We start from the raw sequence: 24,811 nt of genomic DNA, 5'->3' as shown, positions 1-24,811 counted from the left end.
AAAGACAACTTTGTTTCAATAATATAATTCAACAAGGTATACAAGCAGAGCTCTATAAATATATCTCCTATAATAATCATATGCAAAACCATTTTATCACAAATCTACCAAACCCTCTGAAAAATGTAAGCTACAAACACATCTTAAAAGAAATTATTGTTATAACAACTATAAAAGCAACAACTATCAACAAAGTTATTTGGTTTAAAAAATGCAGAGCAGTGTAAAAGTCAAATGCTACAAAGTTGTCTTTTGAAGTTTTTTTTTTTTTTTGAGACAGGGTCTCAATGTTTCCCAGGCTGGTTTCAAACTCAAGCTCTTCCTGCATCTGCCTCCTGAGTGCTGAGATTATAGGATGTGCCTTTACGCCTGGCTTGAATGTACAGTTTTGAACTTAAGATTTTTTTACTACATATTTACTTATGTGCCCACACACAGACACACAGCACACACACACAAAAACATATACATGCACTCACATCACGGCATGCATGGAGTTCAGAGGACAACTTTTAGGAATCAGTTCTGTTCTTCTACCACGTAGGTCCTGGGGATTAAACTCAGGTTGTCAGGCTTGGTGGTAAGTGTCTTTACTCACTGAGGGATCTCACCAGCCCAAAGAGTATGCTCAGTTTTCTAAAAAAATTTTTTTTTTATTGTGTATGTGTCTGTGTGCATGATGTGTAGGTGGGTGCATGCATTCCACAGCAGGAGTATGGAGGTCAGAAGACAACTTGTGAAGTTGATTCTCTCCTTCCACCTTTAAGTGGGTTCCAGGGATTGAATTCAAGTTGCCAGGCTTGCACTCAGGTTATAAAGTTTGTACAGCCTTTACCTGCTAAGCCATATCACCAGCCCGAACATCTTAATATAATGTACTAAGTGCTCATTTAAAAAAAAGACATTCTATATAATTTAGAATATTGAATACTGCTCTAAAAAGAAAAAAAAAGCAGATGAAAATAGCTATGTAGAAATAATGGTATAAATATGATTTTTATACAAAATGTACTATACTTCAAATGTGTAAGGCTTATATGAATATTTTTGGATTCTGAGTGTTCCACACCATAATTTTTAGAGTAGCCTTAAAGCACTCAAAATCTAGTACTAAAACAGTCTCACTTAAAAAATTTTTTTAAAGACAGGGTCTCATAAAGCCCAGGCTGACTTTGAATTCACTATGTTGCCCAGGTTGGTCCTGCTCCTCCTACCCTATGTCGTGCTGGGATTGCAGGCATGCATCATCACACCTGGCTTTCACATTTTAAGTGAACGTGGTATAGGATACAATTTGATGTCAACTGACCTTTGCTGTTGACCTTTGCTATTTTTTTGAAATGATTATAGACTCTGTATACAAATTCTATTTTGAGATCTCGTAATCTAGTACTAGTTATCTACCAGGAACTGGTCCAAGCTTAAACCAGAAGTCACAAGAGACATAGGTGTCAAAAAGTTTAAGTCTGCCCTGTCCAATTATATACAGTCACAATTATTTTTACATGAAAAGTGCTTTAGAGTTGAAAATATTTTTGTAAAGTATATTATTGATAATATTTAATATCTAAGTAGAATTTTCCATACTGGTTCCATTTTATCCATTTCCCTTGAAAAGTACCGCCCTGCTACAACATGAGCAAGATACAGCCCACAAAATGTGACACTGTACACACAGTGATTTGTGGTGTGAGCCCTTAAATCAAGACCAAATATTTATGAATCCAGAGCTAGAGTGATTTTATTTCTTCCACATGCCGAAAGTAACTAATATCAGCTCACATTTCTAGAAGCCGTGATGAATTTTTATTTAACATAATGAGCTCAAGTAACTAATAGTACAGACTGCAGTGCTATGCTGCCGTTCACCAACTGTTTTGATGATGACTCCGAGATCTGGACTGTGGATGAAAATGAGAGTGTTTTGCTGTCTGTGCCTTAGCTTGGGAATTGCTGTACCCTCTCGGAGATTTGCTTGGGGATCTTGCTATGGAGTCACAGTGTCTTCCACGTGATCTTGATTTTGTTCCTGAGCTAGTCTGCTTTTGAGGTGAACGTGATTGTGATTTTCCCATTGACTTGGGCCTTTTTTGTGAGGATTTGGATCTTGACCGTCCTCTAGAACCAGAATTCCTCCTTGGAGTTCTTGATTGCCTTGCTGAGGTAGACTGCCTTGGTAGTGATTTGGAACGAGACTTAGACTGACTGTAAGAAAACCGCCTGTGTCGAGATCTGCAAACATCCATAAAGTCAGAGAGAGACAACAGGTTAAGAAACAATACTTCAAGAAGGTATATGCTTTACACAACACTGAACATGTGGTATGATTTGAATATAAAATAACTCCCACAGACTCAAGTACTAGGGGCTTGGTAAGCCACAGGGCTTAGGGGATGTGACTGGCCTCTTAGGGCTCTCATACAGAAACTTGTGTAGCCTAGGCTGGCTTTGAACTTGATATATAGCTGAGGATGGCCTTGAATTCCTGAATCTCCAGCCTCCACCTTCCAGTTGCCACCACACACCATGCTCTAAGAACAGAATTCACTTTAAAAGCCTACATGACTGTGAAAAAATTAAAGCATTAAACCATAACATTTAAGAGAATTCAAGCAAGACAATCCAATTTCAATTACTATTTCAATAGTTTCACCATGTAATTCCATTGTGATTTATTATTATTCTAATATAAACAGAACCAAGTTCCTAAGTAGAAAATAGGTAACTTGCAAATGTCTTTTCTTCCCAAATATACATTTTTGTCTCCTATTTGCAATCCTAACATACTTGGAATTAGTTATTTTAAAATTTTTATTTTTATTTATTTATTTGTGTGTGTGTGTGTGTGTGTGTGTGTGTGTGTGTGTGTGTGTAAGTGTATCCCACGTGTGTTGGTGCCTACTAGGGCCAGAAGAGAGCATTGGATCCCCTGCAGCTGGAGTTACAGGTTGTAAGTAACTGTAAGCTTACAGTTGTAAGCTGCCTGGTGTGGGAACTGAATTCCAGTTTTCTGGAAGAGAAGCAACCATCTTTCCAGCACCTGGCATTACTTCTTAAAAAAAAATTTTTTTTAATGAGTGTTTTACCCACATGTATGTAGGGGCACCATGTGTGCACAATGCCCAAGGAGCCCAGAAGGGGGCATCTGATCCCTTGGAACTGGAGCTATAGATAGTTGCTAGCAGCCATGTGGGTACTGGGAACCAAATCCAGGTTCTCGGTAAGAATAGTAGGTGCTCTTAACCACTGACCCATTTTGCTAGCCCCTAATTCTTAATAATTTATTAATTTATAGAAATAAACCTCCCTCCTTTCATAAATCAAAGTATTATATTTTCTGAGTTTAATCCTTTTCAGGAGTTGAATTCTGGATTGTTGTGTTTATTTAGGAATTTTTTGTTGTTTCGTTTTGTATTGTGTTTTTGTTTGTTGAGTCCAGGTCTCCCTGTATCCTCAGCTGATCTGGAACTCACTATGTAACCAGGTTGGCCTCAATCTTACAGAGATCCTCCTGCCTCTGCCTCCCAAGTGCTGAGATTAAAGGTATGTGCTACCACACCTGGCTGTTTTTTAAAAAATGTTCTTTTTTTGGTCTGAGTCTTTTCTTTTTGGGGGAAAAGATTGAGACAGGATCTTGATATATAGCTTCAGCTGACTTTGGACTCTGGATCTTCCTGCCTCTGCTTCCCAAAAGCTGGAATTACAAGCATGTGCCACTAAGTCCAGCTACATATTATCTATTTAAACAGTTAAAGAAAAGAGCTGCAAGCTGGAAAGATGACTCAGTGGTTAAAAGCACTGTTCTTGCAGAGGACTCGAGTTCAGCTCCTAGCACCTACATGGTGGCTCACAACTCTAGTTCCAGAGAAACCAAAACCCTCTTCTTGCTTCTGAAGGCATTGTACACATGTGATGCATTTACATACATGCAGGTAAAACACTTATACACATAAAACAAAAAGTAAAAAAAAAAGAGCTCGGTATGGTAGCACAGGCCTTTAGTCCCAGCATTTGGGAGGCCAGAGCAGATGGATCTCTATGAGTTTAAGACTAGCCTGGTCTATATAGTGAGTTCTAGACCAGTAAGGACTACATAGTAAGATCCTGTCTCAAAATAAAATAATAAATTAAATTAAAAAGTTTAAATTCAGTCTTAGTTCCCCAATCAATATTTACAACAATTACTTACAAACAATGGAAGATATCTAATAAACCCAAGTTAAATAACAATATATGAGCTGGGCATGCCTGTAATCCCAGAATTTGGGAGGCTAAGGCAGGAGGCTAAATAGCATATTCAAGGCCAGCCTGGACTACACATCATGAAAAAAACATGCTAGGGGTAGTGGTGCACATCTGCAAACAGCACTGGGGGAGGTGTGGGGACAGAGACAGGTACATCCCTCAGCCAACTGGTCTAGCCTAAAGGATGAACTTCAGGTTCAGTGAGAGACCCTGTTTCCAAACACTAAGGTGGAACGAGATCAAGGATAACACCAGCTACAGACCTCTGACCTACAACACACACACACACACACACACACACGCATACATGCATGGATGCAGACACATGCACACATACCTTCATATGCACCCACACATATGTGGTATGTACATATACCACATGTATACATACAAGTTAAAATAAGAGTAAAACCCTGTCTCAAAATGAAAAGGGCTAGGACTATAGCCACTGACTACACAGTGGATGCAACAGGGAGCAGGCCTAGCATGTGCCAGGTCTTGAGTTCAATCCCAAGTACCCAGAAAAGGAAACAAAAACAGTATGTGATAGAAAAGAGCATATTTTTCTACAAAAATTGTTTATGTATATTAAACAAAATGATTCATATGGCCTCTTTTTTCTTTTCCCAACAACTCTTTAAAATATTTTCCAGGAAAAGTAGAATACAAAGTTTTCCATGCTGTCATTTCTAGCACTTACTCTTTCAGGCTATCGGATCGCCTCCTGTCTCTTCCCCAAGAAGAACTTCGACTTCGAGATCTCCTTTGGCTGGGGCTTCTAGACCTCCTGTGGTCACTTGGGGAGCACGGGTGACGCTCTTTGGACTTCATTTGGCCTGGTGCTGGAATATGAAGAACAAGGCTTGTGATGTAATTCATGATTTGAAAAAATCACAGTAACAGCCATGCAACCAGATCACTTTCTGAAAAGAATTTTCAATAGAAGACTCTCATTTTGGAAACTCTTTCTGCTAGGTAAACAAGGCTGAGTGAGTAGTTAACACTTACTTTTGCGATCACCTTGTGCAAACTGTATTTCAATCTGACGGCCACATACCCATTTTCTATTGAGGTTATAAAGTGCATCTTCAGCATCTCGAACATCTTCAAATATGATGAGCTGTTAAGGACACTTTGAACATGAGATATTAAGTAAAAATATATTTTAAAAATATTTTATTTATTACTTTTATTTCATGTGTATGAGTGTATTGCAAGCATGTATGTAAGTGTACCTGTGTTATGCAATGCCCACAGAGATCAGAAGAGGGTGTCAGATACCCTGGAACTGGAGTTATGGATGGTTGTTAGCTGCCATGTGGGTGCTGAGAACCAAACCTGGGTTCCCTGGAAGAGCAGCCAGTGCTATTACCTGTTGAGTCATCTCTTTAGCCCCAAGTAAAAATATTTTAAGGGTATCATTTACATGTGAAATGAATAGAAAAACCAAGTCCTGGGAATTATACTCCTATCTCCAATATGAATAACCAGAAAAAATTATGTTTTATTATGAAAACAAATGCCCTATTGTGATTTAGAAATATAAATATAAAAACAGACGAGAAAAGCCATATGACTGTATTTTTAGTATACACATTAGTAAAGCCACAATTTGTGTGTAATTTGAAACATGAGAGAAAGAGTGATCCAAAATAAGCTGGTATTAAAAAGAAACTATTTAGAACTCACTGCCCTGATTTCAGAGAAAGAATCCATCAAGATTTTCACTGAAAACATCAGCATGCAGAAGCCTTTATTCTGAAATTAAAAGTTATTTTCATTAAAAGGCTTTATAATTATGAAATTTAGGAGAAATGATTCATTGCAAACAAAACCACAAACATCAAAGTGAGCTAAAACAAAAAACCACTTTGGTCCTTTAAGGATGGTATCTACCTTTGAACCTTCCACTTTAAACAACCCTTTATGTGCTACTACTTGGAATGCAAGTATAAAATAACATGAAAACAATCTGCAAACATCTGGAATTACATATATTGATTTGAAATAATCCATTAAACTCCCTTATCTAAATTATATGATACCAAATCTAACTATAATGGATATCATGGATATTATGGGCTGTTCACTAGTTTTCGTTTTTTGAAATGTTTTGTTTTTAAATTTTTTATGTGTAGCAGGGTGTGGTGGCACATGCCTTTAATCCTAGCACTTGGGAGGCAGAGGCAGGTGGATCACTGTAAGTTTGAGGCCAGCCTGGTCTACATAGCAAGTTTCAGGTCAGCTGGGGCTACAGTGAGACCCTGTCTCAAAAAGACCAAAAAAAAATTTTTTTTAGTGTGTATGAGTGTTTTCCTTGCATGTTTGTAAGTGCACTCCTGTGTGCAATAGCTGTGGAGGCCAGAAAGGGGTGGCAAATCTCCTGGAACTAGAGTTTCAGACAGCTGTTAGCTGCCATGTTGGTTCTGGAAACTGAACCCAGATCATCTGGAAGAACAGGCAGTGCTCATAACCAGTGAGCCATGTCTCTAGCCCCACTTGTTTCTTAAAATAGCAAGCCAACAGAGAAAAGCTGAAGAAATGCAATATAAAATGAGACCAGCAGTTACCTCAGTGGCATTTGATCTTGAACTTTGACCTTTCCTCTTTAAGACTTGCAAGGTGGACTTTATAAGAGATGCAGAACTAGCAAAAACAGACTTGGCTTTGACTCTGGAACTCTGAATAAATGTAGAAAAGCTGATGTCTCCGAGCTGGCTTTGTCTTTTGCTTGATAAAGACTTCCCCCTCTTCCAGGTCTTTGTATCTGTATCTGCCCTCCCCCTTTACTCCTTGACACTTGAACTTTAGGTGCCTTTGTCTTGCCTGGTCAGCTTATGGTCGGATTGTAGCTAACAAGTTGATTCAAACTGGGGGTGCTTGCCAGCTACCATAAACTGTTTTAGATTTTCTGAGGTAAAGAAATAAACACATTTAATTAGACAATGTTAATCTCATAACATGTACTTCTAAATACATGAATGTATAAGCACACGTATGCAGTACATTCACAATAAAATAAAGGATATTGAACATAAGCAAATCCTCTTGGGCGGCGAGTGTAGAAGTCAAGTGGAATGTAAACATCTACTATGGGACCGTATCGACCAAACTCACGGCGCAAATCCTCAGGCCTGAAGTGTTTTAGAAAAAAGGTAAAGAAATATAAACAGTTGTATTAAATATTTTGCCTACAGAAATCCAAGCGAAACCTTCCAAACAAATTGTTGGGTTGTCAAGAAGGCCCAGTGGGAGGGTAAAGACACCTGCCACCAAGTCGAACACCCTGAGTTCAATCCCCAATATCCACATGGTGGATGGAGAGAACAGACTCCTACAACTTGTCCTCTGACTTCTGTATGTGTGATCACATACCAGCAAATAAATGTAAATACAATTTAAAAAGAACTTAAAACTGTCTCTTGTAACAATCACCCAAGGTATCTTTTCTTTCTTTTCTTGAGATGGAGTATTGTTATACACTTCAAGCTGGCCCGGAACTCACAATCCTGTCTCAGTCTTCCAAGTGCTGGGACTGCAGGTTGTACCATCATGCCTAACTTCACCCAAGGTTTGGGAAGGAAAAAAAGGGAGTGAGGGCAGAGGAAAAAAATTCTGTGTTGTCTCTTTGAGACCCTAATTCAGAAAAAGTCTGCATTAGGGACATGGAATCTATTTTTTACAAACACCTCAGGTGGTTGTTAAACTCAGTTTCAAAAAACATGGATCCAGCAGATCCACCCTTGAAAGTTGCTTCCATTAAAGATGTAATAGTTCCACTGAAGAACACATTTGCTTGCCTCCCCATAGTCTCATGATTATGTGACTTTTGTTTTCAGATAGCAAGAATTAGAGTCCAAAGAAGTCAAAATTTTTTTTTTGGCTTTAGTAACAAGATACATGCTTTACTATATACCAACAAGCATATCACTACTGTATTCTTATACTTTTTAAAAAATATTTTTTATTATTTTTAATTATGTATGTGTGTCTGCAGGTGGGTATGTGCATATATGTATGGGTGTCCAGAGGCCAGAGGTGCCATATCCCCTGAAGCTGGAGTTACAGGCAGTTTTAAGCCACATGGGTACTGAGAACTGAATTCTGTTCATCTGCAAGATGGCTCTTAACCACTGAGCCATCTCTCCAGCACCTGTATTCTCATATTTGACAGGTATTTTGACCTTCCTCTTTGTCTTCTACCATGACAGGTAATGAACAGGCCTTACCGAAAACAGAAATTATGTTTTCATCATGGAGCTCAATTTAACTTGTGAAGGCACAAAATACTTAGCAGTACTAGCTGACAGTTATGATGCACTTATATAGAAGCCACTGCTCATCTGAAGACCACTTAACCCTCACAACAACTCTGTGGTTGTTTACAGATGAGGGGAGAGACAGATTAGTCCTCTGTAAGGTCATTGAGCCAGCAAATGGCAGTTATGGAATCAGACTAGTCTGTTATTAACCACTGAAGCACACTGTCTCACAGAAACCACAGGGACTCAGACAAGCTTTGAACACATAGCTTCTAAATGGAAGAAAGGTGTTGCCAGTGTCAAAGTCAGACATTTGGAAAAACAGCTAGACTGACGGGAAGAGAAGCTAAGAGGCACTTTCTGGTTCAGAAATGCAGAATGTGACATGACAGTGTAACTACATTCATACGACTTCTGTAAGCAACTGAAAAACTGTGGTTTCACAAATTATATTAGCTAATATTCTCTCAAGACTAGACAATATGACAGTGATTTCTAATTCTTTTTAAAGGCTGGGCATAGTGACACATGCCTTTAATTCCAGTACTCGGAAGACAGAAGCAGGTAGACCTCTGTGAATCTGAGTCCAGCCTGGTCTACATAGTGACTTCTAGACTAGCCATAGTGAGACCCTGACTCAAAAAAAAACCCCAAAATAATAAAGTAGGTGGTTTGAATTCATATTTCTCTAATGACAAATGATGTCAAACACTTTAAAATTTACTTTTATTATTTTTATATATGTGCCTGTGTGTGGATATGCCAGGAGTATGCAGGTTCCTGTGGAGCCCAGAAGAGAGTGTCAGATCCCCTGGTGCTGGAGTTACAGGCAGTTATGAGTTGCCCAACATGGGTGTGGGGAACTGAAGTCAGGTCCTCAGCAAGAGCCACAAGCATTATTAACCACTAAGCCATCTCTCCAGCCTGTTAAAAAGTTTTTCATGTGCTAATTGGCTATCTGATATATTTTTTCTTTGTAAAATATCTGAGTTTTTGTTCCACTTCCCCTCCCTCTCTTCTTTCCATTCTTCTTTTTGTTGTTGTTGTTTTTAAAAGACAAGATCTTACTTCATAGCCCAGGTAGGTCTTGAAATGGCAATCCTCTTCTTGGGTTCTGGGATGACAGGCATGTGCTGATGCTGGCAGGTTTGCCCATTTTTAATGATAATGTTTGTCCTTTTATTGTTGGGTTGTTAAAATTTCTATGTTCTCGAAACAAGTCCTTTGTCAGATACACATTTTGTGTTTTTTCAGTCTGTGGCTCGATACTTTAATTTTGGTGAAATCTAATTAGTCAGTATTAGCTTTTCATTTATGATAATTGCTTTCTTTGTCCTGAAAGAAATCTTTGTCCCTAGGACATGAATTTTTTTTTTGCTTTTTTCCAAATGCTTCCCAGTTTTCTACAGTTTGAGCAGATAGCTCAAATTGTTATGTGAGGCAAAGGCTGCCATTGTAGTTGGTGTTTTCTGTGTATATTCAGTTGTTCCAACGCCATTTGTTGAAAAGACTCCTTTCTCCAATCACTTTGCTAAAAGTCAACTAATTTTATAAGGGTGGGTTTTACATGTACTATATTCTATGCTATTGACCTTTTTTTTCCCCTTAAGAAACAGAAATGGAGGGACTGGTGATTGCTCTTCTTGTAGAAGACCCGGGGTTCAGTTCCCAGCACCTACATGGCAGCTCACAATCATCTATAACTTTAGTTCCAGAGGCTCTGACACCTTCTTCTGGCCTCTGTGGGCACATGGTATACGTACATACATACAGGAAGGTAAAACACTCATACACATAATATAAAAATAAATAAAATCCTGAGGCTGGAGAGATGGCTGGGGGTTGAGTAGTGACTACTCTTACAGAGAACCTGGGTTCAATTTCTAGCACCCACAAGGCAGCTAACAACTGTCCATAACTCCAGTTTTAGGGGTTCTGATGCCCTTTTCTGACTTCTGTGGGCATTGCATGACACAGGTGTACTTACATGCATGCAGGCAACACACTCATACACATAAAATAAAAAAAATAAATAAAATGTTTAAAAATGTTATTCCTCTACAATTATAAAAGCAAAGAATTAAAATTACTAGTTCTTACCCACATTACCTCACTAGTGAAAATAAATGACAAAAGCCAGGTATGGGGGCTCTCACCTGTAATCCCAGCACTTGGGAGGCTGGGGCAAAAGAACTGCCAGAAGTTTGAGGCTAGCCTGGGCTACAGAGCAAGGCTGTCTCAAAAAGCCAAAACAAACAAATAACTTCCTCTTTAAAAACACCATTAAAACTTATTATTAAAATGTCTGCAGTTCTTGTATTCTATTTCATTTCTATTAAATTTATGTTAACCTACTAAATAAGTTAAATATCTTTTGACATTAAGCTACTAAATGCCTTGTGCTTTAAGGCCTATATTAAATAATAAAATGGTGTGTGTGGGTGTGTGTGTGTGTGTGTGTGTGTGTGTGTGTGTGTGTGGTTGGCTTTGGGTTTTTTAATATTTTATTTCTTTTATTTTATGTGTATGAGTGTACTGCATGCATGTATATAAGTGCATCCGTGTCATGCAATACCCAAGGAGATCAGAAGGGGGCATCGAATCCCCTGTTACTGGAGTTATAGATGGCTGTTAGCTGCCATATGGGTGCTGGAAACTGAACCCAGGTCCTGTGAAAGAGCAGTCAGTGTTCCCCTAGCTTAGGTTTTTTGAGACAGAGTCTCCATATGTAGCCCAGGTTGATCGAGATCAGCAAACAGTTCTACCTCAGCCTCCATCATGATTCTAAAATCAGTTTTCTTTTTTACCTATTTGTCTATGTTTTGGCATGGGAGGTAAGAGCTCTACCACTGACCTACAAACTCAGGCCTCTAGTAACTTGCTATATGAAATTCGAAAACCAGGGTAGATGTGGTGGTTCGAATGAGAATGTTCCCCATAGGCACCAGTATTTGGACACTCAGTCCCCAGTTGGTGGTGCTGTTTGGGGAGGGTCTGCAATTTTTAGAAGGTATGGCCGTGCTGGAGGAAGCACATAACTCAGGGAAGGCTTTGAGAGTAGACAGCCACCTCCCATTTCCAGTCTGTCTCTCTGCTTCCTGTGCCTGCTTGAAGATGTGTGTGGTTGACTTTCTGCTCCAGCCACCTCTGCCACCATGCCTCCCTTCCATGATGGACTCTTTTTATATTTATTTATTTATTTATTTATTTATTTATTTATTTACTTATTTACTTTTATTTTATGTGTATGAGTGTTATGCTTGCATGTATGTAAGTGCATCTGTGTTGTGCAGTGCCCACAGAAGACAGAAGAGGGTTTCTGATTCCCCTGGAATTGAAGTTACAGGAGGTTGTTAGCCACTATGTGGGTGTTGGTATTCAAACCCAGGTTTTTTTGCAAGATCAGCCAATGCTCTTAACTACTGAGTCATCTCTCCAACCCGAGTCTGATTACCTCCCCAGTGACAGGACTAAAACATGGTGAAAGAAAGAAAAGAGAATCAGTAAATCTCAATGCTCAGCCTCAGTACTCAGTAGTAGATTACTCAGAGCAGAGTTTAGTTGTACCAAGTAGATATGTTTACTTGACTTTATGTTTGTTTGTTGTTTTGTTTGTTTTTAAAAACAAGACATGGCTGGTTGGTGGTTGTGGCACAGCCCTGTATTGACGGCTGTGGGGGAGACTGAGGCAGGAGGATTAGAAGTTGAAGACTTGGGCTGAGCGTGGTGGCACACACTTTTAATCCCAGCACTCTGGAGGCAGAGGTAGGTGGATCTTTGTGTGATCAAGGCCAGCCAGGAATACATAGCGAGTTCCAGATCACCTGGGGCTATCTCAAAAAAGACTTAAAAAACAAAAAATAAAACGAAACAAAAAATGTTGAAGACTTGCCTGGGCTACAAAGTGAGTTCAAGGCTTGCCTCAGTAACTAACTATAGCTCAGTAGTAGAGCATTTGCACAAGCCTCTGGGTTTGATTCCTGCACTGAAAATTTTTTAAAAAAATTTAATAAGTGGCAACACGTTTTTCCCTTTAGATGGTACATGCTCTTCCAATCACTACTGCTTACAACATTGCATTTTTTTATATTACTCTAGCTGGTTCTTGTGACCACTAGAATTAGAAACCTCTGGAGTTTTGTTTTTGTTTGTTTTTGCAAATCTGCTAAAAAGACCAAAGACCTTGTGCTCATTGTTTGAGTTGTCTGTGCAAGCGTGGAATATTTTTTTACCCTACCCAAGTGATGTTTCATTTTTCTATGTAATACTGTATTGATAAACAGCTTAAGAAGAAATATAAAACATGGCCTCTTTTAAAAGTTTATTTATTCAGTCTATAGTTGTGACATATAGTGATCAAATTAAAAATATTCCTCAAAAGTAAATTTTAGACAAGGTGGTGGGACATACTTGTCCCAGTATTTGGGAGGGAAGTGGAGGCAGTAGGATCAGGAGTTCAATATCTCAACCAAGGCTAGGGAGTTCGAGGCCAGCCTGGACTAGATACAGACCCGTTTCCCAATCCCTGCCCCAAAGCTACAGATTATGATAACTAACAAGTGAAGTGCTCCATATATTTGTAGCTGTTTAGGCCCAAGTAAGTCATTGAAACCTTTCCCTTAAGTATTGGGTAATGTTGCTGAATAAGATAACATTGGGATTTAGTAGTCCAATGAAATCAGGGTGTCTGTTAACGTGACCCCTCCATTCCCTCTGGCTCCTATATAAAACCATTCCTTAAGATCTTAAGGAAATGTTGAAGCCACCATGTATACAGAAATCTCAGAGGGGGGAAGGGATGGCGAAGACTTTGGGCATCAAAATTCACTAACCATTATTAAGATTAATATTGTTCTCAGAACTTCAGGAAAAAAAAAAGGAGTATAAATCGCAGTGACTAATCATTTGCATATAGTATAAAATTGGGTGGTGAGCATTGTCTGAAAGCCGCCCAGAACCAGCGGAAAAGAAATTGCAAGGCCCAAGGTACGCATCCTGAGACGAGACATCCCTAGTTCCTCAGGAAGGTTAGCTGGCGGCCGCTACCCTGGCCGCCACCCCGGTACCCGGCCGTCTCCCCCGCCTCTACCCGGCCCCTATTTCAGCCCCCATCCTGGTACCCAACCCCTATCCCGGTACCTGGCCCCTACCTCGACCCCCATTCCAGTACCCGGCCCTCACCTCAGCCCCCATTCCTGGTAGCGGGCCTCTATCCCAGTACCCGGCCCTGGCGGGGAGGCCCAGCACCCGGCCCGGCCCGCACTTCCGCGGGGCCCTGTCGCCAGCTCACCTGGTGGCGTCCGCGACGTTCCGGACGAACAGGGAGGTGTTGGGGGGCCTGGTGTAGCGAGACATGCCGCTCGCAGTCCCGGCGGCGGGCGCAGCTTCAGCCGCGCCCCCTCCCCTCGGCCGGCCGCGCAGCCGCAGAGGCGGGCGGGGGGCGCGGGCAGCCGGGCGCTGGGCCTGCGCTGCAGCAGGGAGCCGAGACCTGGCCTTGGGCTTAGCGTGGAGGTGGGGGTGATAGCACCCCGGCCTCCACTCTATCTATCACTCCATAACTCAGCCCCAGCCCCCGCCTCTAGGGAAATAAATAAATTCTGGTAATCACACTTGTCAAGGTACACACTAGTTCCAGGCTAGCGACACCTCCCTAAGAAGACCATGTCACACCCTACTTGCACCCTCAGAAAAGATACTGTGATAAAGGCTGTGAAAGAACCGCGTGCTATGAACAGTCGCTTATGGCTCTGATGGGCAAGCTTAGGTCACCTTACTTTTCTCGGAAGAGCTCAACTCTTAATGCAGTATAAAAGCATACATGAAGGGAGAATAATTGCTGTACTGCAAGGCCCTGAGGCAATACAGGAAATGAAGGGCAATAGGGGGTAAAGCTTCAAAAGAATCAGAAAAGGAGACTGTCAAATTGGCTGGGTTTTTGTTCGTTTGCTTGCTCTGAGACAGGGTCCTATGTAGCCAGGTAGGGTCATCACACTGGACTCAGGCTGGGTTGAAATAGGAAAATTGAGAGTACTGTGTGTTGACTTGCTAGGGCTGATGAACCCAAGGACCCACATGGTGGAAGGAGAGAACTGACAAGTCGTCCTCTGACTCCCACATATGCACCCTAGTACATTCATACCCACACACATACACACAAATAAATTAAATGTAAAAAAAAAAAATTCAAGAGGGGCTGGTGAGATGGCTCAGTGGTTAAGGGCACTGGCTGCTCTTGCAGAGGACCTGGTTCGATTCCTAGCACCCACATGGCAGCTCTTCTGACCTCCACCAGCATTGCATGATGCAGGTGCACTTAAGTACATGGCAGGCAATACACTCATACACATAAAATAATAAAATATTTAACATTTATTTATTTATTTATTTATTGGTCTTTGTGAGACAGGGTCTCCCCATAGCACCAGCTGGTCTGGAACTCACTACCTAGACCAGGCTGCCCCAAACTCACAGAAATCCACCTGCCTCTGCCTCCCGAGCTCTGGGACTAAAGACGTGTGCCACCACACCCGGCTATAAAATATTTTTAAAAACTTACGAAGAAAGAAAATGGAGGCACATAAAAATTTACATCTGATCAGGGTGTTTACTCCTGTGGCCTGTCTCTGGTAAAATAGCTGAGAGCAATGGTTTTCATTTAGACTCTAGGCTATACCTTCCCTTCAACCTCTGCCCACTTTACACTGGCTGTCACTCCAGAGTACATGTTCTGAATGGTACAGGAGAACACAACTGTCTAAATTCTGTTGGTGGTGGTGAGACAAGGTCCAACTCTGTAGTCCATACTAGCCTGGAACTCACTGTGTAACCCAGGCCGGTCTTGGACTCATGGCAATCCTCTGCCTCAGCCTCCCAAGTGCTAAGATTATAGTCCATGATCCACCGGTCACCATGCCAAGCTAACTCAATTTCATCAGTGGATCATGGGGAAAAGAGTTTGAGAGTAGAAAACTACTATTTCTGGGTTGGTAGCAAAATTTGAAATCTAAGGGTGTCCCTATTTTGCATGTTCATGTGATATATGTGTGTATCACATGTATGTGCATGTATGTGTGGAGACTAGAGGTCAGGTAACCTCAATTGTTCTCTACCTTATTTATTCATTTATTGTTTGTTTGTTCATTTGGTTTTTGAGACAGCATCTCCCTGTAGCCACAGCTGGCCTGGAACTTGTTATATAGGCCAGGCTGGTCTCAATCCCACAGAGATCTACCTGCTTCTGCCTCCTGAGTGCTGGGAATAAAGGTGTAGATCATCATGCCCAACTTCTACCTTATGTTCTGAGGCAGGGTCTCTCACAGGACCTAGAGCTAGATTAGTTGGCTAGCAAGCAGCAAGCTCCAGGGATCCTCTTGTCTCCAACTTCTTAGTGCTGGAATCACCCTGCCTGGATTTCTACATGGGTACTGGTGATCCAAACTCAGATCCTCATGCTTGCTTGGCAAGCACTTTGGCATCTGAGATATCGTCCTGGCCCCAGTATCCTTATTTAAAATTTCCATGGGTGGCCCAAAGGTGCCAAGGGTGGTTTATAATATTAAACAGCACATATTTGTATTTCTGAAATAAGAAATAAGATAATAATGTATGAGGCTATGTAATATAACTTGCTTTTCTTAGGTCTATAATCAAGGAGTAAAATCACAAAAGCCATAAGAGAAACAGAAAGAGAGAGAGAGAGAGAGAGAGAGAGAGAGAGAGAGAGAGAGAGAGAGAGAGAGAGCCGTGAACACTGAGACTCTCCTGCCTCAGCCTTTCAAGTACTGGTTTGCAGATGATTACTTTGGTTTTGCATGTGGTAGTAGTGAACTAGATCTAATGAATATTAGTTGTGCTTAGACCTGTGTAATTGCCTTAAGGTTTGTGTGATGAGAAATATTTTGAAGGAACAGAATATCAGGATTAATGCAACAGCTCCCCAAAAGTTGGCACTAGCTCTCCTCTAGTAAGAGTGGCCCTGGTCTACCTTTGTATGTTCCCTAATGCTGAAAACAAAAGTGATGTGGAAACTTGCTTTCTGTTTGTTTGTTTGTTTGTATTTGTGTGTGGTACTGGGGATTGAGCCTGGGGTCTTGTGCATGCCAGTCAAGTGCTCTACCACAGAGCTGTTTCCCTAACTGATATGGGAATTTGTATAGGATAAATTATAATTTTAAAAAATTTTATTTATTAACTTTTTAAATGTATATGAGTATCTTGCCTGCACATATATAAAATCCACCTATTGTGCAATGCCCAAAGAGGCTAGAAGAGGGTATAGGATCCCCTGGAACTGGAGTTTCAGAAGGTTGTTAGTTACCACGTGGGCGCTGAGAACCAAATCCAGCTCATCTGCAAGAGTAGCTACTGCTCTTAACCCCTAAGCTATCTCTCCAGCCCCCAAATTACAATTTTTCCCCTATTACCCCTGCACTTTGTTTATCAAAGATTATTTCATATAGTCCAGTTGGAGAATCTATGATGGTCTCCTTTTATGATTTTATATGGTTTGATATGTCTAAGAAATCATATAGAAAGCTGTTTTTATCATAACAGAACTACAAAGGATCAAGTTAATCTTTCAGAAAAGTCAGTGACTACATGCCCTAAAGTGAAACTATGTCTTGAACATGTTGTATAGGGGTCGCTCTGGGCCCCAGGCGTAGGGTGCACGGGTATCTCGAGGTCCCTGCCACACCTGGCGAGTTGTGGCGCGGGTCTGGCTCTGGCCGCGCCTCTCTGGGAACTGCGGCGGGTGTCCCGCGGGCTTTTCAGCCGCTTCGGGTCCTGCGTGTCCGCCGCTCTGGTGCTGAAAGTTCCTCTGCTGCTGGAGCGTTGTCCAGCCGAATCCCGCCCTTAATTCACCCATGTGCTTTCCTCAGGAAGCAAGGTCCACTGGCCATTGGACCGCGGGAAGAGTGCGAGAACGGCGAAAGCTAGGAATGTCCGCAAGTCGGTAGCAGAGGAGTGCTGCCCCCCCCCCCTGGAGAGGCTAGGTCACAGGTAGTAAGACACAAGACTCAAGACTTGGCTTAGTCTGTGTTGCAGCTTTATTGTCTCTGCTCTCAGTGATTCAGCAGCTCTGCGACTCAGCTCTCTGTGACCCAGCTCTCTGATATTGAGAGAAAGACTGGGATATTTATACCATGGGGGTAGTGGTAAAAGCTTTGGCTGTTAGATACTTTGTGAGGCATTCTATTTACATATGGAAGTGGGTTTCTGCCATGCCGCCAGACTGCTGACTACCTGAAAAATTACACAGGAAAAACATGGTATCTTTCAGAGCCAGAGGCCATGTTTATGTGAGCATTTGTGGCGGGCACTTTTAAAGGAGAGACAGGAAAGATGCCAGGAAGGCACCCTGCTATGAAAGGAGCCCCAGCACATAACCCCAAGCTGCATGAGCTGTCCGGACATGAAGGGGCTTCTACTTTGCATAACAGAGGTCCCCAACAATGTTGGAGGTGGGTGTTTCCTCTTTTCTTTTCTTTTTTGGTCTTTTTGAGACAGGGTGGTTTCCCTGTAGCCCCATCTGGCCTGGAACTCACTACGTAGACCAGGCTGGCCTTAAACTCATGGAGATCCACCTGCCTCTGCCTCTGCCTCTGCCTCTGCCTCTGCCTCTGCCTCTGCCTCCAGAGTGTTGGGATTAAAGGCTTGCATCACCATGCCCAGCATGGGTATTTCCTTTTAATTCATCAAACATTTAGGGTTAATTTGTTGTATATCAAGCATTGCAGTATTTCTAAGCCACATTACATTTATGCCTTAATAAAAAAATAGCCAGACTCTTAGCATCCATTTTAGCTAAGAGTGAACCTGAACTGCTGAGAACCTGTTCCTTCAGATTTCTCTTGGAACTGTGTTCCAGAACAAAAACCCACTTTTTGTTGTATTGAAAAAGATCTCTAGCATGAAATGGGGAAGTAAAAGCAAACCTGTCATACCAGAGAAGTCTTGCCCTTTGATCACTAGACCTAGAGTACCACACATAGAACTACAATTTCTCTCACTTTTTGCCATCAGATAGTGCTGTTTGAAGCACTTTCATATGTAAATCATTCATATAACCACTCATATATTGATTTTTGGTCAAGGGCAAGGAAAGGTCTTATGCCCAGATCACAAGAGGAGCACATGGCTCAGCAAGCTTAAGATTCACTTTTTTGGTTGTACAGTTAAATAAAATTCACTTGTCCAGAATATGTCCATATTGGAAAAAGTCATTGCCACAAAGCATATTATTAGGAGCTGGGGATAAAAATAGAAGTTATTCTCTATAATAAGGACCTTTTCCCAGTGTTTGCCAAACTCATTGTTTTCTCTTTTTGAATCTTTTTAAAAAACTTTATTTTATGAGTGTTATGCCTGCCTGTGTCATACAATGCTCATGGAAGTCAGAAGAGGGTGTTGGATCACCTGGAGCTGGAGTTAAGGATGGTTGTTAGCCACCATGTGGTGCTGGGATTCAAACCTAAGTCCTCAGCAAGAACAACCAGTACTCTTAACCATGAGCCATCTCTCCAGCCTACAAACTCATTATTTTCATGTGTGCTCTGAAGTTATTTTTGCTGTAATGGTATACCTCTTTACCATATAAGGCTTAAATTAGCTCATTTTTATTTTATTTTCATTTTTATTTATGTGTATGTGTGTGTATCTCATGAAGGTGCCTGTGGAGGCGAGAAGGTGTCAGATCCTCTGAAGCCAGAGTTACAGACAGTTGGGAGCTTCCCAACATGGGTGCTAGGAATTGAACTCTGATCTTCTATAAGAGTAGCAAGCTGTTTTTACCACTGAGCCATCTCTCCAGCCCCTCACTTTTATTTTATTTGTATTTTATGTGAGTATTTGACTGCATGTATCTATGTGCATCACATGCATGTAATGCCCAAGGAGTCCCAGAAGAAGCATTGGATCCCTTGGAACTGGAGTCACAGACAGTTCTGAGCCACCATGTGTGATCTGGGAAATGAACCTGGGTCTTCTACAAGAGAAGCAAGTACTTTTAACCACTAAGCCATCGCTCCAGCCTCCACTCTTATGAAAAGCAAACTCTTTTCATCAATATTAAGTCTCTCATATTCAGAAAGAAGAAATAATTAGAAACTATCTGATTTTTTTTGAGGGGGGGATTTGAAACAGGTTCTCACTATGTAGCCCAGGCTAGTCTCAAACTTGAAACTTTCCTCCTGCCCCAGTCTCCCACCAGACCCATTTAAAAAATGTTTACTTTAACTACAAAGATTCCAACCCTGAGGTCAGCTTTGTCTGATGAAAGAGAAATCAATGATCCAATAGAGAAATGTTGAAGACACACTGGTGTCAAGCTTTCTCGCTCCCTAATGTACTCAATGTTGAATTTTTTAATTTTTAATTTTATTTTATGTGTATAAATGTTTTGCCTGTATATATGTAGGTTCACCATGTGTGAGCAATGCTAATAGGAGCTAGAAGAGGGTGTTGGATCTCCTGGAACTAGAGTTATGGACAGTTGTTTGTCACCATGTAGGTGCTGGGTCCTAACTGCTGAGCCATCTCTCCAGTCCCTCAGTGTTGAGTACTAAAAGGGAATAACCCTTATATCATGCAACTCCAAATTCAGCACTAAATTCAATTAGTGTAACACATAAAACTATAGTACCACCAGGGCTGGAGAGATGGCTCAGTGGTTAAGAGCACTGACTGCTCTTGCAGAGGACCTGGGTTCGATTCCCAGCACCCACATGCATGGCTTCATCAAACGTTTCTCATCAGGGTAATAATAAAATCAGATCCTGTGTAAAGATGATTCTGACAGGAGTTGGGAGGGCCAACTAAAGGGAATGGCCAAGTGGAGATGGTACAGGCACATTAGTTAAAAGCCTCTTGCATGTGGTTGACTTCCTCTTCTAAAACATACTTCATGCTGGGCATGTGGTACATGGTGTAATCCCTGCACTCAGATGACGGAAGGCGGAATATTGCTGTGAGTTCCAGGATAGCCTGGACTACAGAGTATAACCCTGTCTCCAAGCCAAACCAAACCAAACCAAACCAAAGGCTCAAACACAATGACCACTTCAATAGTGTCCAGCACCTCTAAGAGCTCAGGCCATGGTCCCGAAACTTTATGTCATCTTTTATTTCTTAAATCAAACCCCACGATATGCTCTTCTGAACGATGCTCACAGTATTGTTTATGAAAGGTGCCGGTGCTAGCCAGCCAAGACGGACAGTACTGAAAGGGGGAGTGAGGATTGAAAGAAAAAACAAGAGACAGACAAAAGGTACTTGGGAGGACTGTCGGCAGAGACTGCAGCCCCTGTTTATTTTAGCTCAGCCTTTTTATACAGTAGGACATCAGACAGCCACCGTTTGCTCAGCTGAATTAGCTTCAACAGCTGTTTTTCCCACCTGTATCTGAGGGTCAAGGAGCGGTCAAATACTTATTGTGAGCTCCATCATTTAACCATCTTCCCTAAATTATGAACACATTCCTCCTGACTTGGCAGATTAGGTACTGGTGTGCAAAACACAAACTCTAAGTAAACAAGCCTGCCACAGCTCAGTGTACATAATGGCTGCATTTATATTAATAGCTCCCAACAGAAAGACTCTTGCAAAAGCATTGAATTTAGGGCTGGAGAGGTGGTGCTGCAGTTAAGAATGCTTGTAGCTCTTCCAGAGGACCCAAGTTTGGTTCACACTCATGTTGGACAACTCACAACTGTCTGTAACTGTAATTCCAGGGGATCTGAGACCCTCCTCTGACTTCCATGGGCATATACTCACATTGACACACATACACAAAAATAAAATAAAATATTTAAAAAACAACCTAACAAGAATAATAATAAAAAAAAAAAACATTGAAACTGTTTGGCTAATAGATCTTTCTGTGATAATGGAATTATTTTGTGACTGTACTGCTCAGTCCTGTGGTCATTAACCAAATGGAACTAGTTTAAAAGATTAACATAAGCCAAGTGTGGTGGTGCATGCCTTTAATTCCAGCACTCGGAGGGTAGATTTCTGTGAGATTGAGGCCAGCCTGGTCTACATACAGAGTTCTAGGCCAGCTGGGGCAACAGGAAGATCCTGTCTCAAAAAACAAAAACAAACAGATTAACATGAAATTTAAATTCTTTAGTCACATAAGCCACATTCTGCACAAGCTCACTGTCCACTCATGGTTGGTGACAGCTCAAATTCCATTAATTTTCAGGAAGTGCAGGGGATAAAAGAACACATTAATGACACCACCGGGAAGCAATCAGCTATATCCGTAATGTAAGGATTGGACAACTACCCAGAATCTTCAACAAATGAATACCAAGAGCCCAAGTGAAAAAAGGGAAGCTGGTGTGGGCTTTTCCTGCAGAGCCTGGGGTCCGATAAGAGGGAGAAAAAGCTGAGGCTGTGAGAGAGGGGAAGTGGGAAGCAAGGGGCTGAGTTCATGTCCAGTCATGTGTATAGTAGCATTCTACCAGCATGGATGTGTTAGGTAAAAGGAGCTGGGTACAAAAGAAAAACTGTGTAATTCCATTTATAAGACGTTCAGGAGTCCAAGTTAATGTGTGTGGATAGAAATCAAAGTGGTGATTGTTTTGGAGGAGACAAACTGACCACAGGAAGAATGAGAAAACTTTTGGGGTAGTGAGACTGCTTCATATAGATATCCTCAGAGAGCTTCCTGCTGGCCACTGGGTAGCTAGAGGAGATGGTGCTGCTGTGACTGTCTGACATGAGGCCCAGCTCCATCCTCCTTTCCAGCTTCCAGCTGAGACAACCTGTCTCTCTGAGCACATAGTGACTTCTCACCCTGTGACCTGGGACCCTTTGACACTTACTGAGGGGCTGTTTCAGCAGAGTCACTGCCATGTGAGGAGGATAAGGGGGAGAAAAGACAGATTCGCCTAGTTGGCTAGAAATTGACTTTATGTAAATGAGAAATGCTGCTTTCACAAACAAACACAACAGAGCCCAGAGGACACCTGTGGAAAGCTGGCAAGAACCAACTCAAATGCAGGAAATAGATGTTCTTAACAGGAAAACAGAATAGAGATCAGAGACTCAGCCATCACTGAGGCCACAGGATGATGCAGTCACTAGTATGAGAGTCACCAGGACAGTCACCACAGGACTGTTCCAAAACACAACTCTCTCATCCCTCCATAGGAGTGAACTGTTCTGTTCTCTCCCTTCAGGCCTCTTGTGCTGCCAGGTCACATTTATCTGACTTGTCTCCAATGGAAGATTCATTTTCCCTGGATACTAGGAGACCGCTTCCTTCTCATCCTCTCTTAGGAAGCATGTTATAGAGCTCCCCTCCCAGCCATGGGCAGAAGTTTGTCCTTCCATACTGCATCCTAAAAGCAGAAATAAATTCCTTTGAAGTTAATTCAAACCTTAAATTAACCAACTATCTATTGGAAAAAGCATAAACTAGAGACTTTGGGGGCTGTACCTATAGCTAATGGTGGTAGAGTGCTTTCCTAGCATGTACCAAGCCCTGAGTTGAATCCCCAGGCTCCCCATCCCCACCTTCACCCCTGGACACACACACACACACACACACACACACACACACACACACACACACACACACACACACACACACACACACCAGAACAACCTTAGAGGCTTTTATTGGTTTTGTTTTTGTTTTTAAGACAGGGTGGTTGGGAATCAAACCTGGGTCCTCTGTAAAAACAGTATGAACTCTTAACTTCAGAGTCATCTCTCCAGCTTCGTATTTTTATTTATTTTATATGTGTGCTGCACATGTGGAGTCTGTACATATAGGAGTGGGTTCTCTCCTTCCACTACGTGGGTCCCATGAACCGAACTCAGGTAGTCAGACTTGGCAACAGGAATCTTTACCTGCTGAGTCATCTCACCAATCTTGCTAGTAGCCAAGGCTGACCTGGACCTCAAGGTTCTCTTGCCTCAGCCTCCCAAGTGTTAGGACTGAGGCATGAACTACCACAGCTGGCCCTAGCTAGAGACTTTTAAAATTATTTCTCTTTAGAAGTAATTTTAATTTTGCTCTTTAGCACTTTAAAAACTAATGGCATTTAAAATATACTTTTAGCTGGGTGTGGTGGTAACCACCTTTAATTCCAACAATCTGGAGACAGGTGGATCTCCATAAGATTAAGGCCAGCCTGGTCTACATAAGGAGTTCCAGGCCAGCTGGAGCTACAGGGAGGCCTTTCTCAAAAAGACCCAAATAAATGAATAAATAAAATAAATAAATTAAACAACATACTTTTGCTCAAAATGACATTTAATAAAAATTTAGTTCTTGGGAGGAGGAGGAAGAAGAGGAGGTGGAGGAGGAGGAGGAGGAGAGGGAGGGAGGCCACGCTGTGAGTGCTCTGGGAATTCCCTCCTTCCTCAACCTACAAGTCCCAAGTCCCTAGTCCGAGTCCTGGAGGACTGTGAGAACATGCTGCCGCCCAGGCGCCCAGCAACCCAGAGGTGGAGGAGGGACTCGGACTCTGGACTCATAGGTTGAGAATCTTTATGACTAGAGGTCAAACTAGGTAAGGATGTTTTGGTGACATATGGATGGGAACATGGGATGACACCACAAAAGTAGCATCAAAACACTAAAACCAGGTACAATGATTGATGCCTTTTCTTCAAGAAGCTCAGACAATAAAAAAATTAAGCCATGATAAACTGGTTCCACTCTATGCCATTGTTTCTGAAGAGCCAATTTACATTGTCACTGAGTTTATGTCAAGAGGGAGTTTGTTGGATTTTCTTAAAGAAGGAGATGGAAAATATTTGAAGCTTCCACAGCTGGTTGATATGGTTGCTCAGGTTGCTGATGGTATGGCATATATTGAAAGAATGAACTATGTTCTCCAAGATTTCTGGGCTGCTAACATTCTTGTTGGAGAAAATCTTGTATGCAAAATAGCAGATTTTGGCTTAGCAAGATTAATTGAAGACAATGAATACACAGCAAGACAAGGTGCCAAATTTTCAATCCAGTGGGCAGCTCCAGAGGCCGCACTGTATGGTCGGTTTACAGTAAACTCAGCTGTGTGATCATTTGGAATTCTACAGACAGAACTGGTAACAAAGGGGAGAGTGCCTATCCAGGTGTGGTGAACCGTGAAGTGCTGGAGCAAGTAGAACGAGGATACAGGTTGCCTTGTCCTCAGGGCTGTCCAGAATCCCTCCATGAATTGATGAATCTTTGTTGGGAGAAGGACCCTGATGAAAGACCCACATTTGAATCTATTCAGTCCTTCTTGGAAGACTACTTCCCTGCTACAGAGCCACAGTACAAACCAGGAGAAAATTTATAA

The 24,811-nt window shown here is 41.7% G+C and overlaps 1 protein-coding gene and 1 pseudogene across 2 annotated transcripts; one reads left to right on the top strand and one right to left on the bottom strand.

The window, feature by feature from the left end:
• Positions 1–1,009: 1,009 nt before the first annotated feature.
• Positions 1,010–14,015, bottom strand: Srsf12 (serine and arginine rich splicing factor 12). Of its 2 annotated transcripts, XM_017797830.2 has the most exons (5): positions 13,798–14,015; positions 7,275–7,379; positions 5,254–5,357; positions 4,946–5,087; positions 1,010–2,232 (listed from the first exon to the last, which is right to left on the bottom strand). In XM_017797830.2, exons 1-5 carry the CDS (start codon positions 13,860–13,862, stop codon positions 1,866–1,868), a joined length of 783 nt encoding a protein of 260 aa, XP_017653319.1. In that variant the 5' UTR covers positions 13,863–14,015; the 3' UTR covers positions 1,010–1,865. The 2 variants fall into 2 exon arrangements, with proteins under 2 accessions (XP_017653319.1, XP_029418838.1); XM_029562978.1 differs by lacking the exons at positions 7,275–7,379; positions 13,798–14,015 and adding an exon at positions 5,935–6,277 and having other exon boundaries at positions 5,254–5,365.
• Positions 13,861–24,811, top strand: LOC103733084 (annotated as a pseudogene).

Source organism: Nannospalax galili, unplaced genomic scaffold (genome assembly GCF_000622305.1).
Source record: "Nannospalax galili isolate Female #2095 unplaced genomic scaffold, S.galili_v1.0 scaffold375, whole genome shotgun sequence".
Taxonomy (NCBI): Eukaryota; Metazoa; Chordata; class Mammalia; order Rodentia; family Spalacidae; genus Nannospalax; species Nannospalax galili.
The sequence above is the reverse complement of the archived record's forward strand: the minus strand, read 5'-3'. Positions and strand labels throughout refer to the sequence as shown.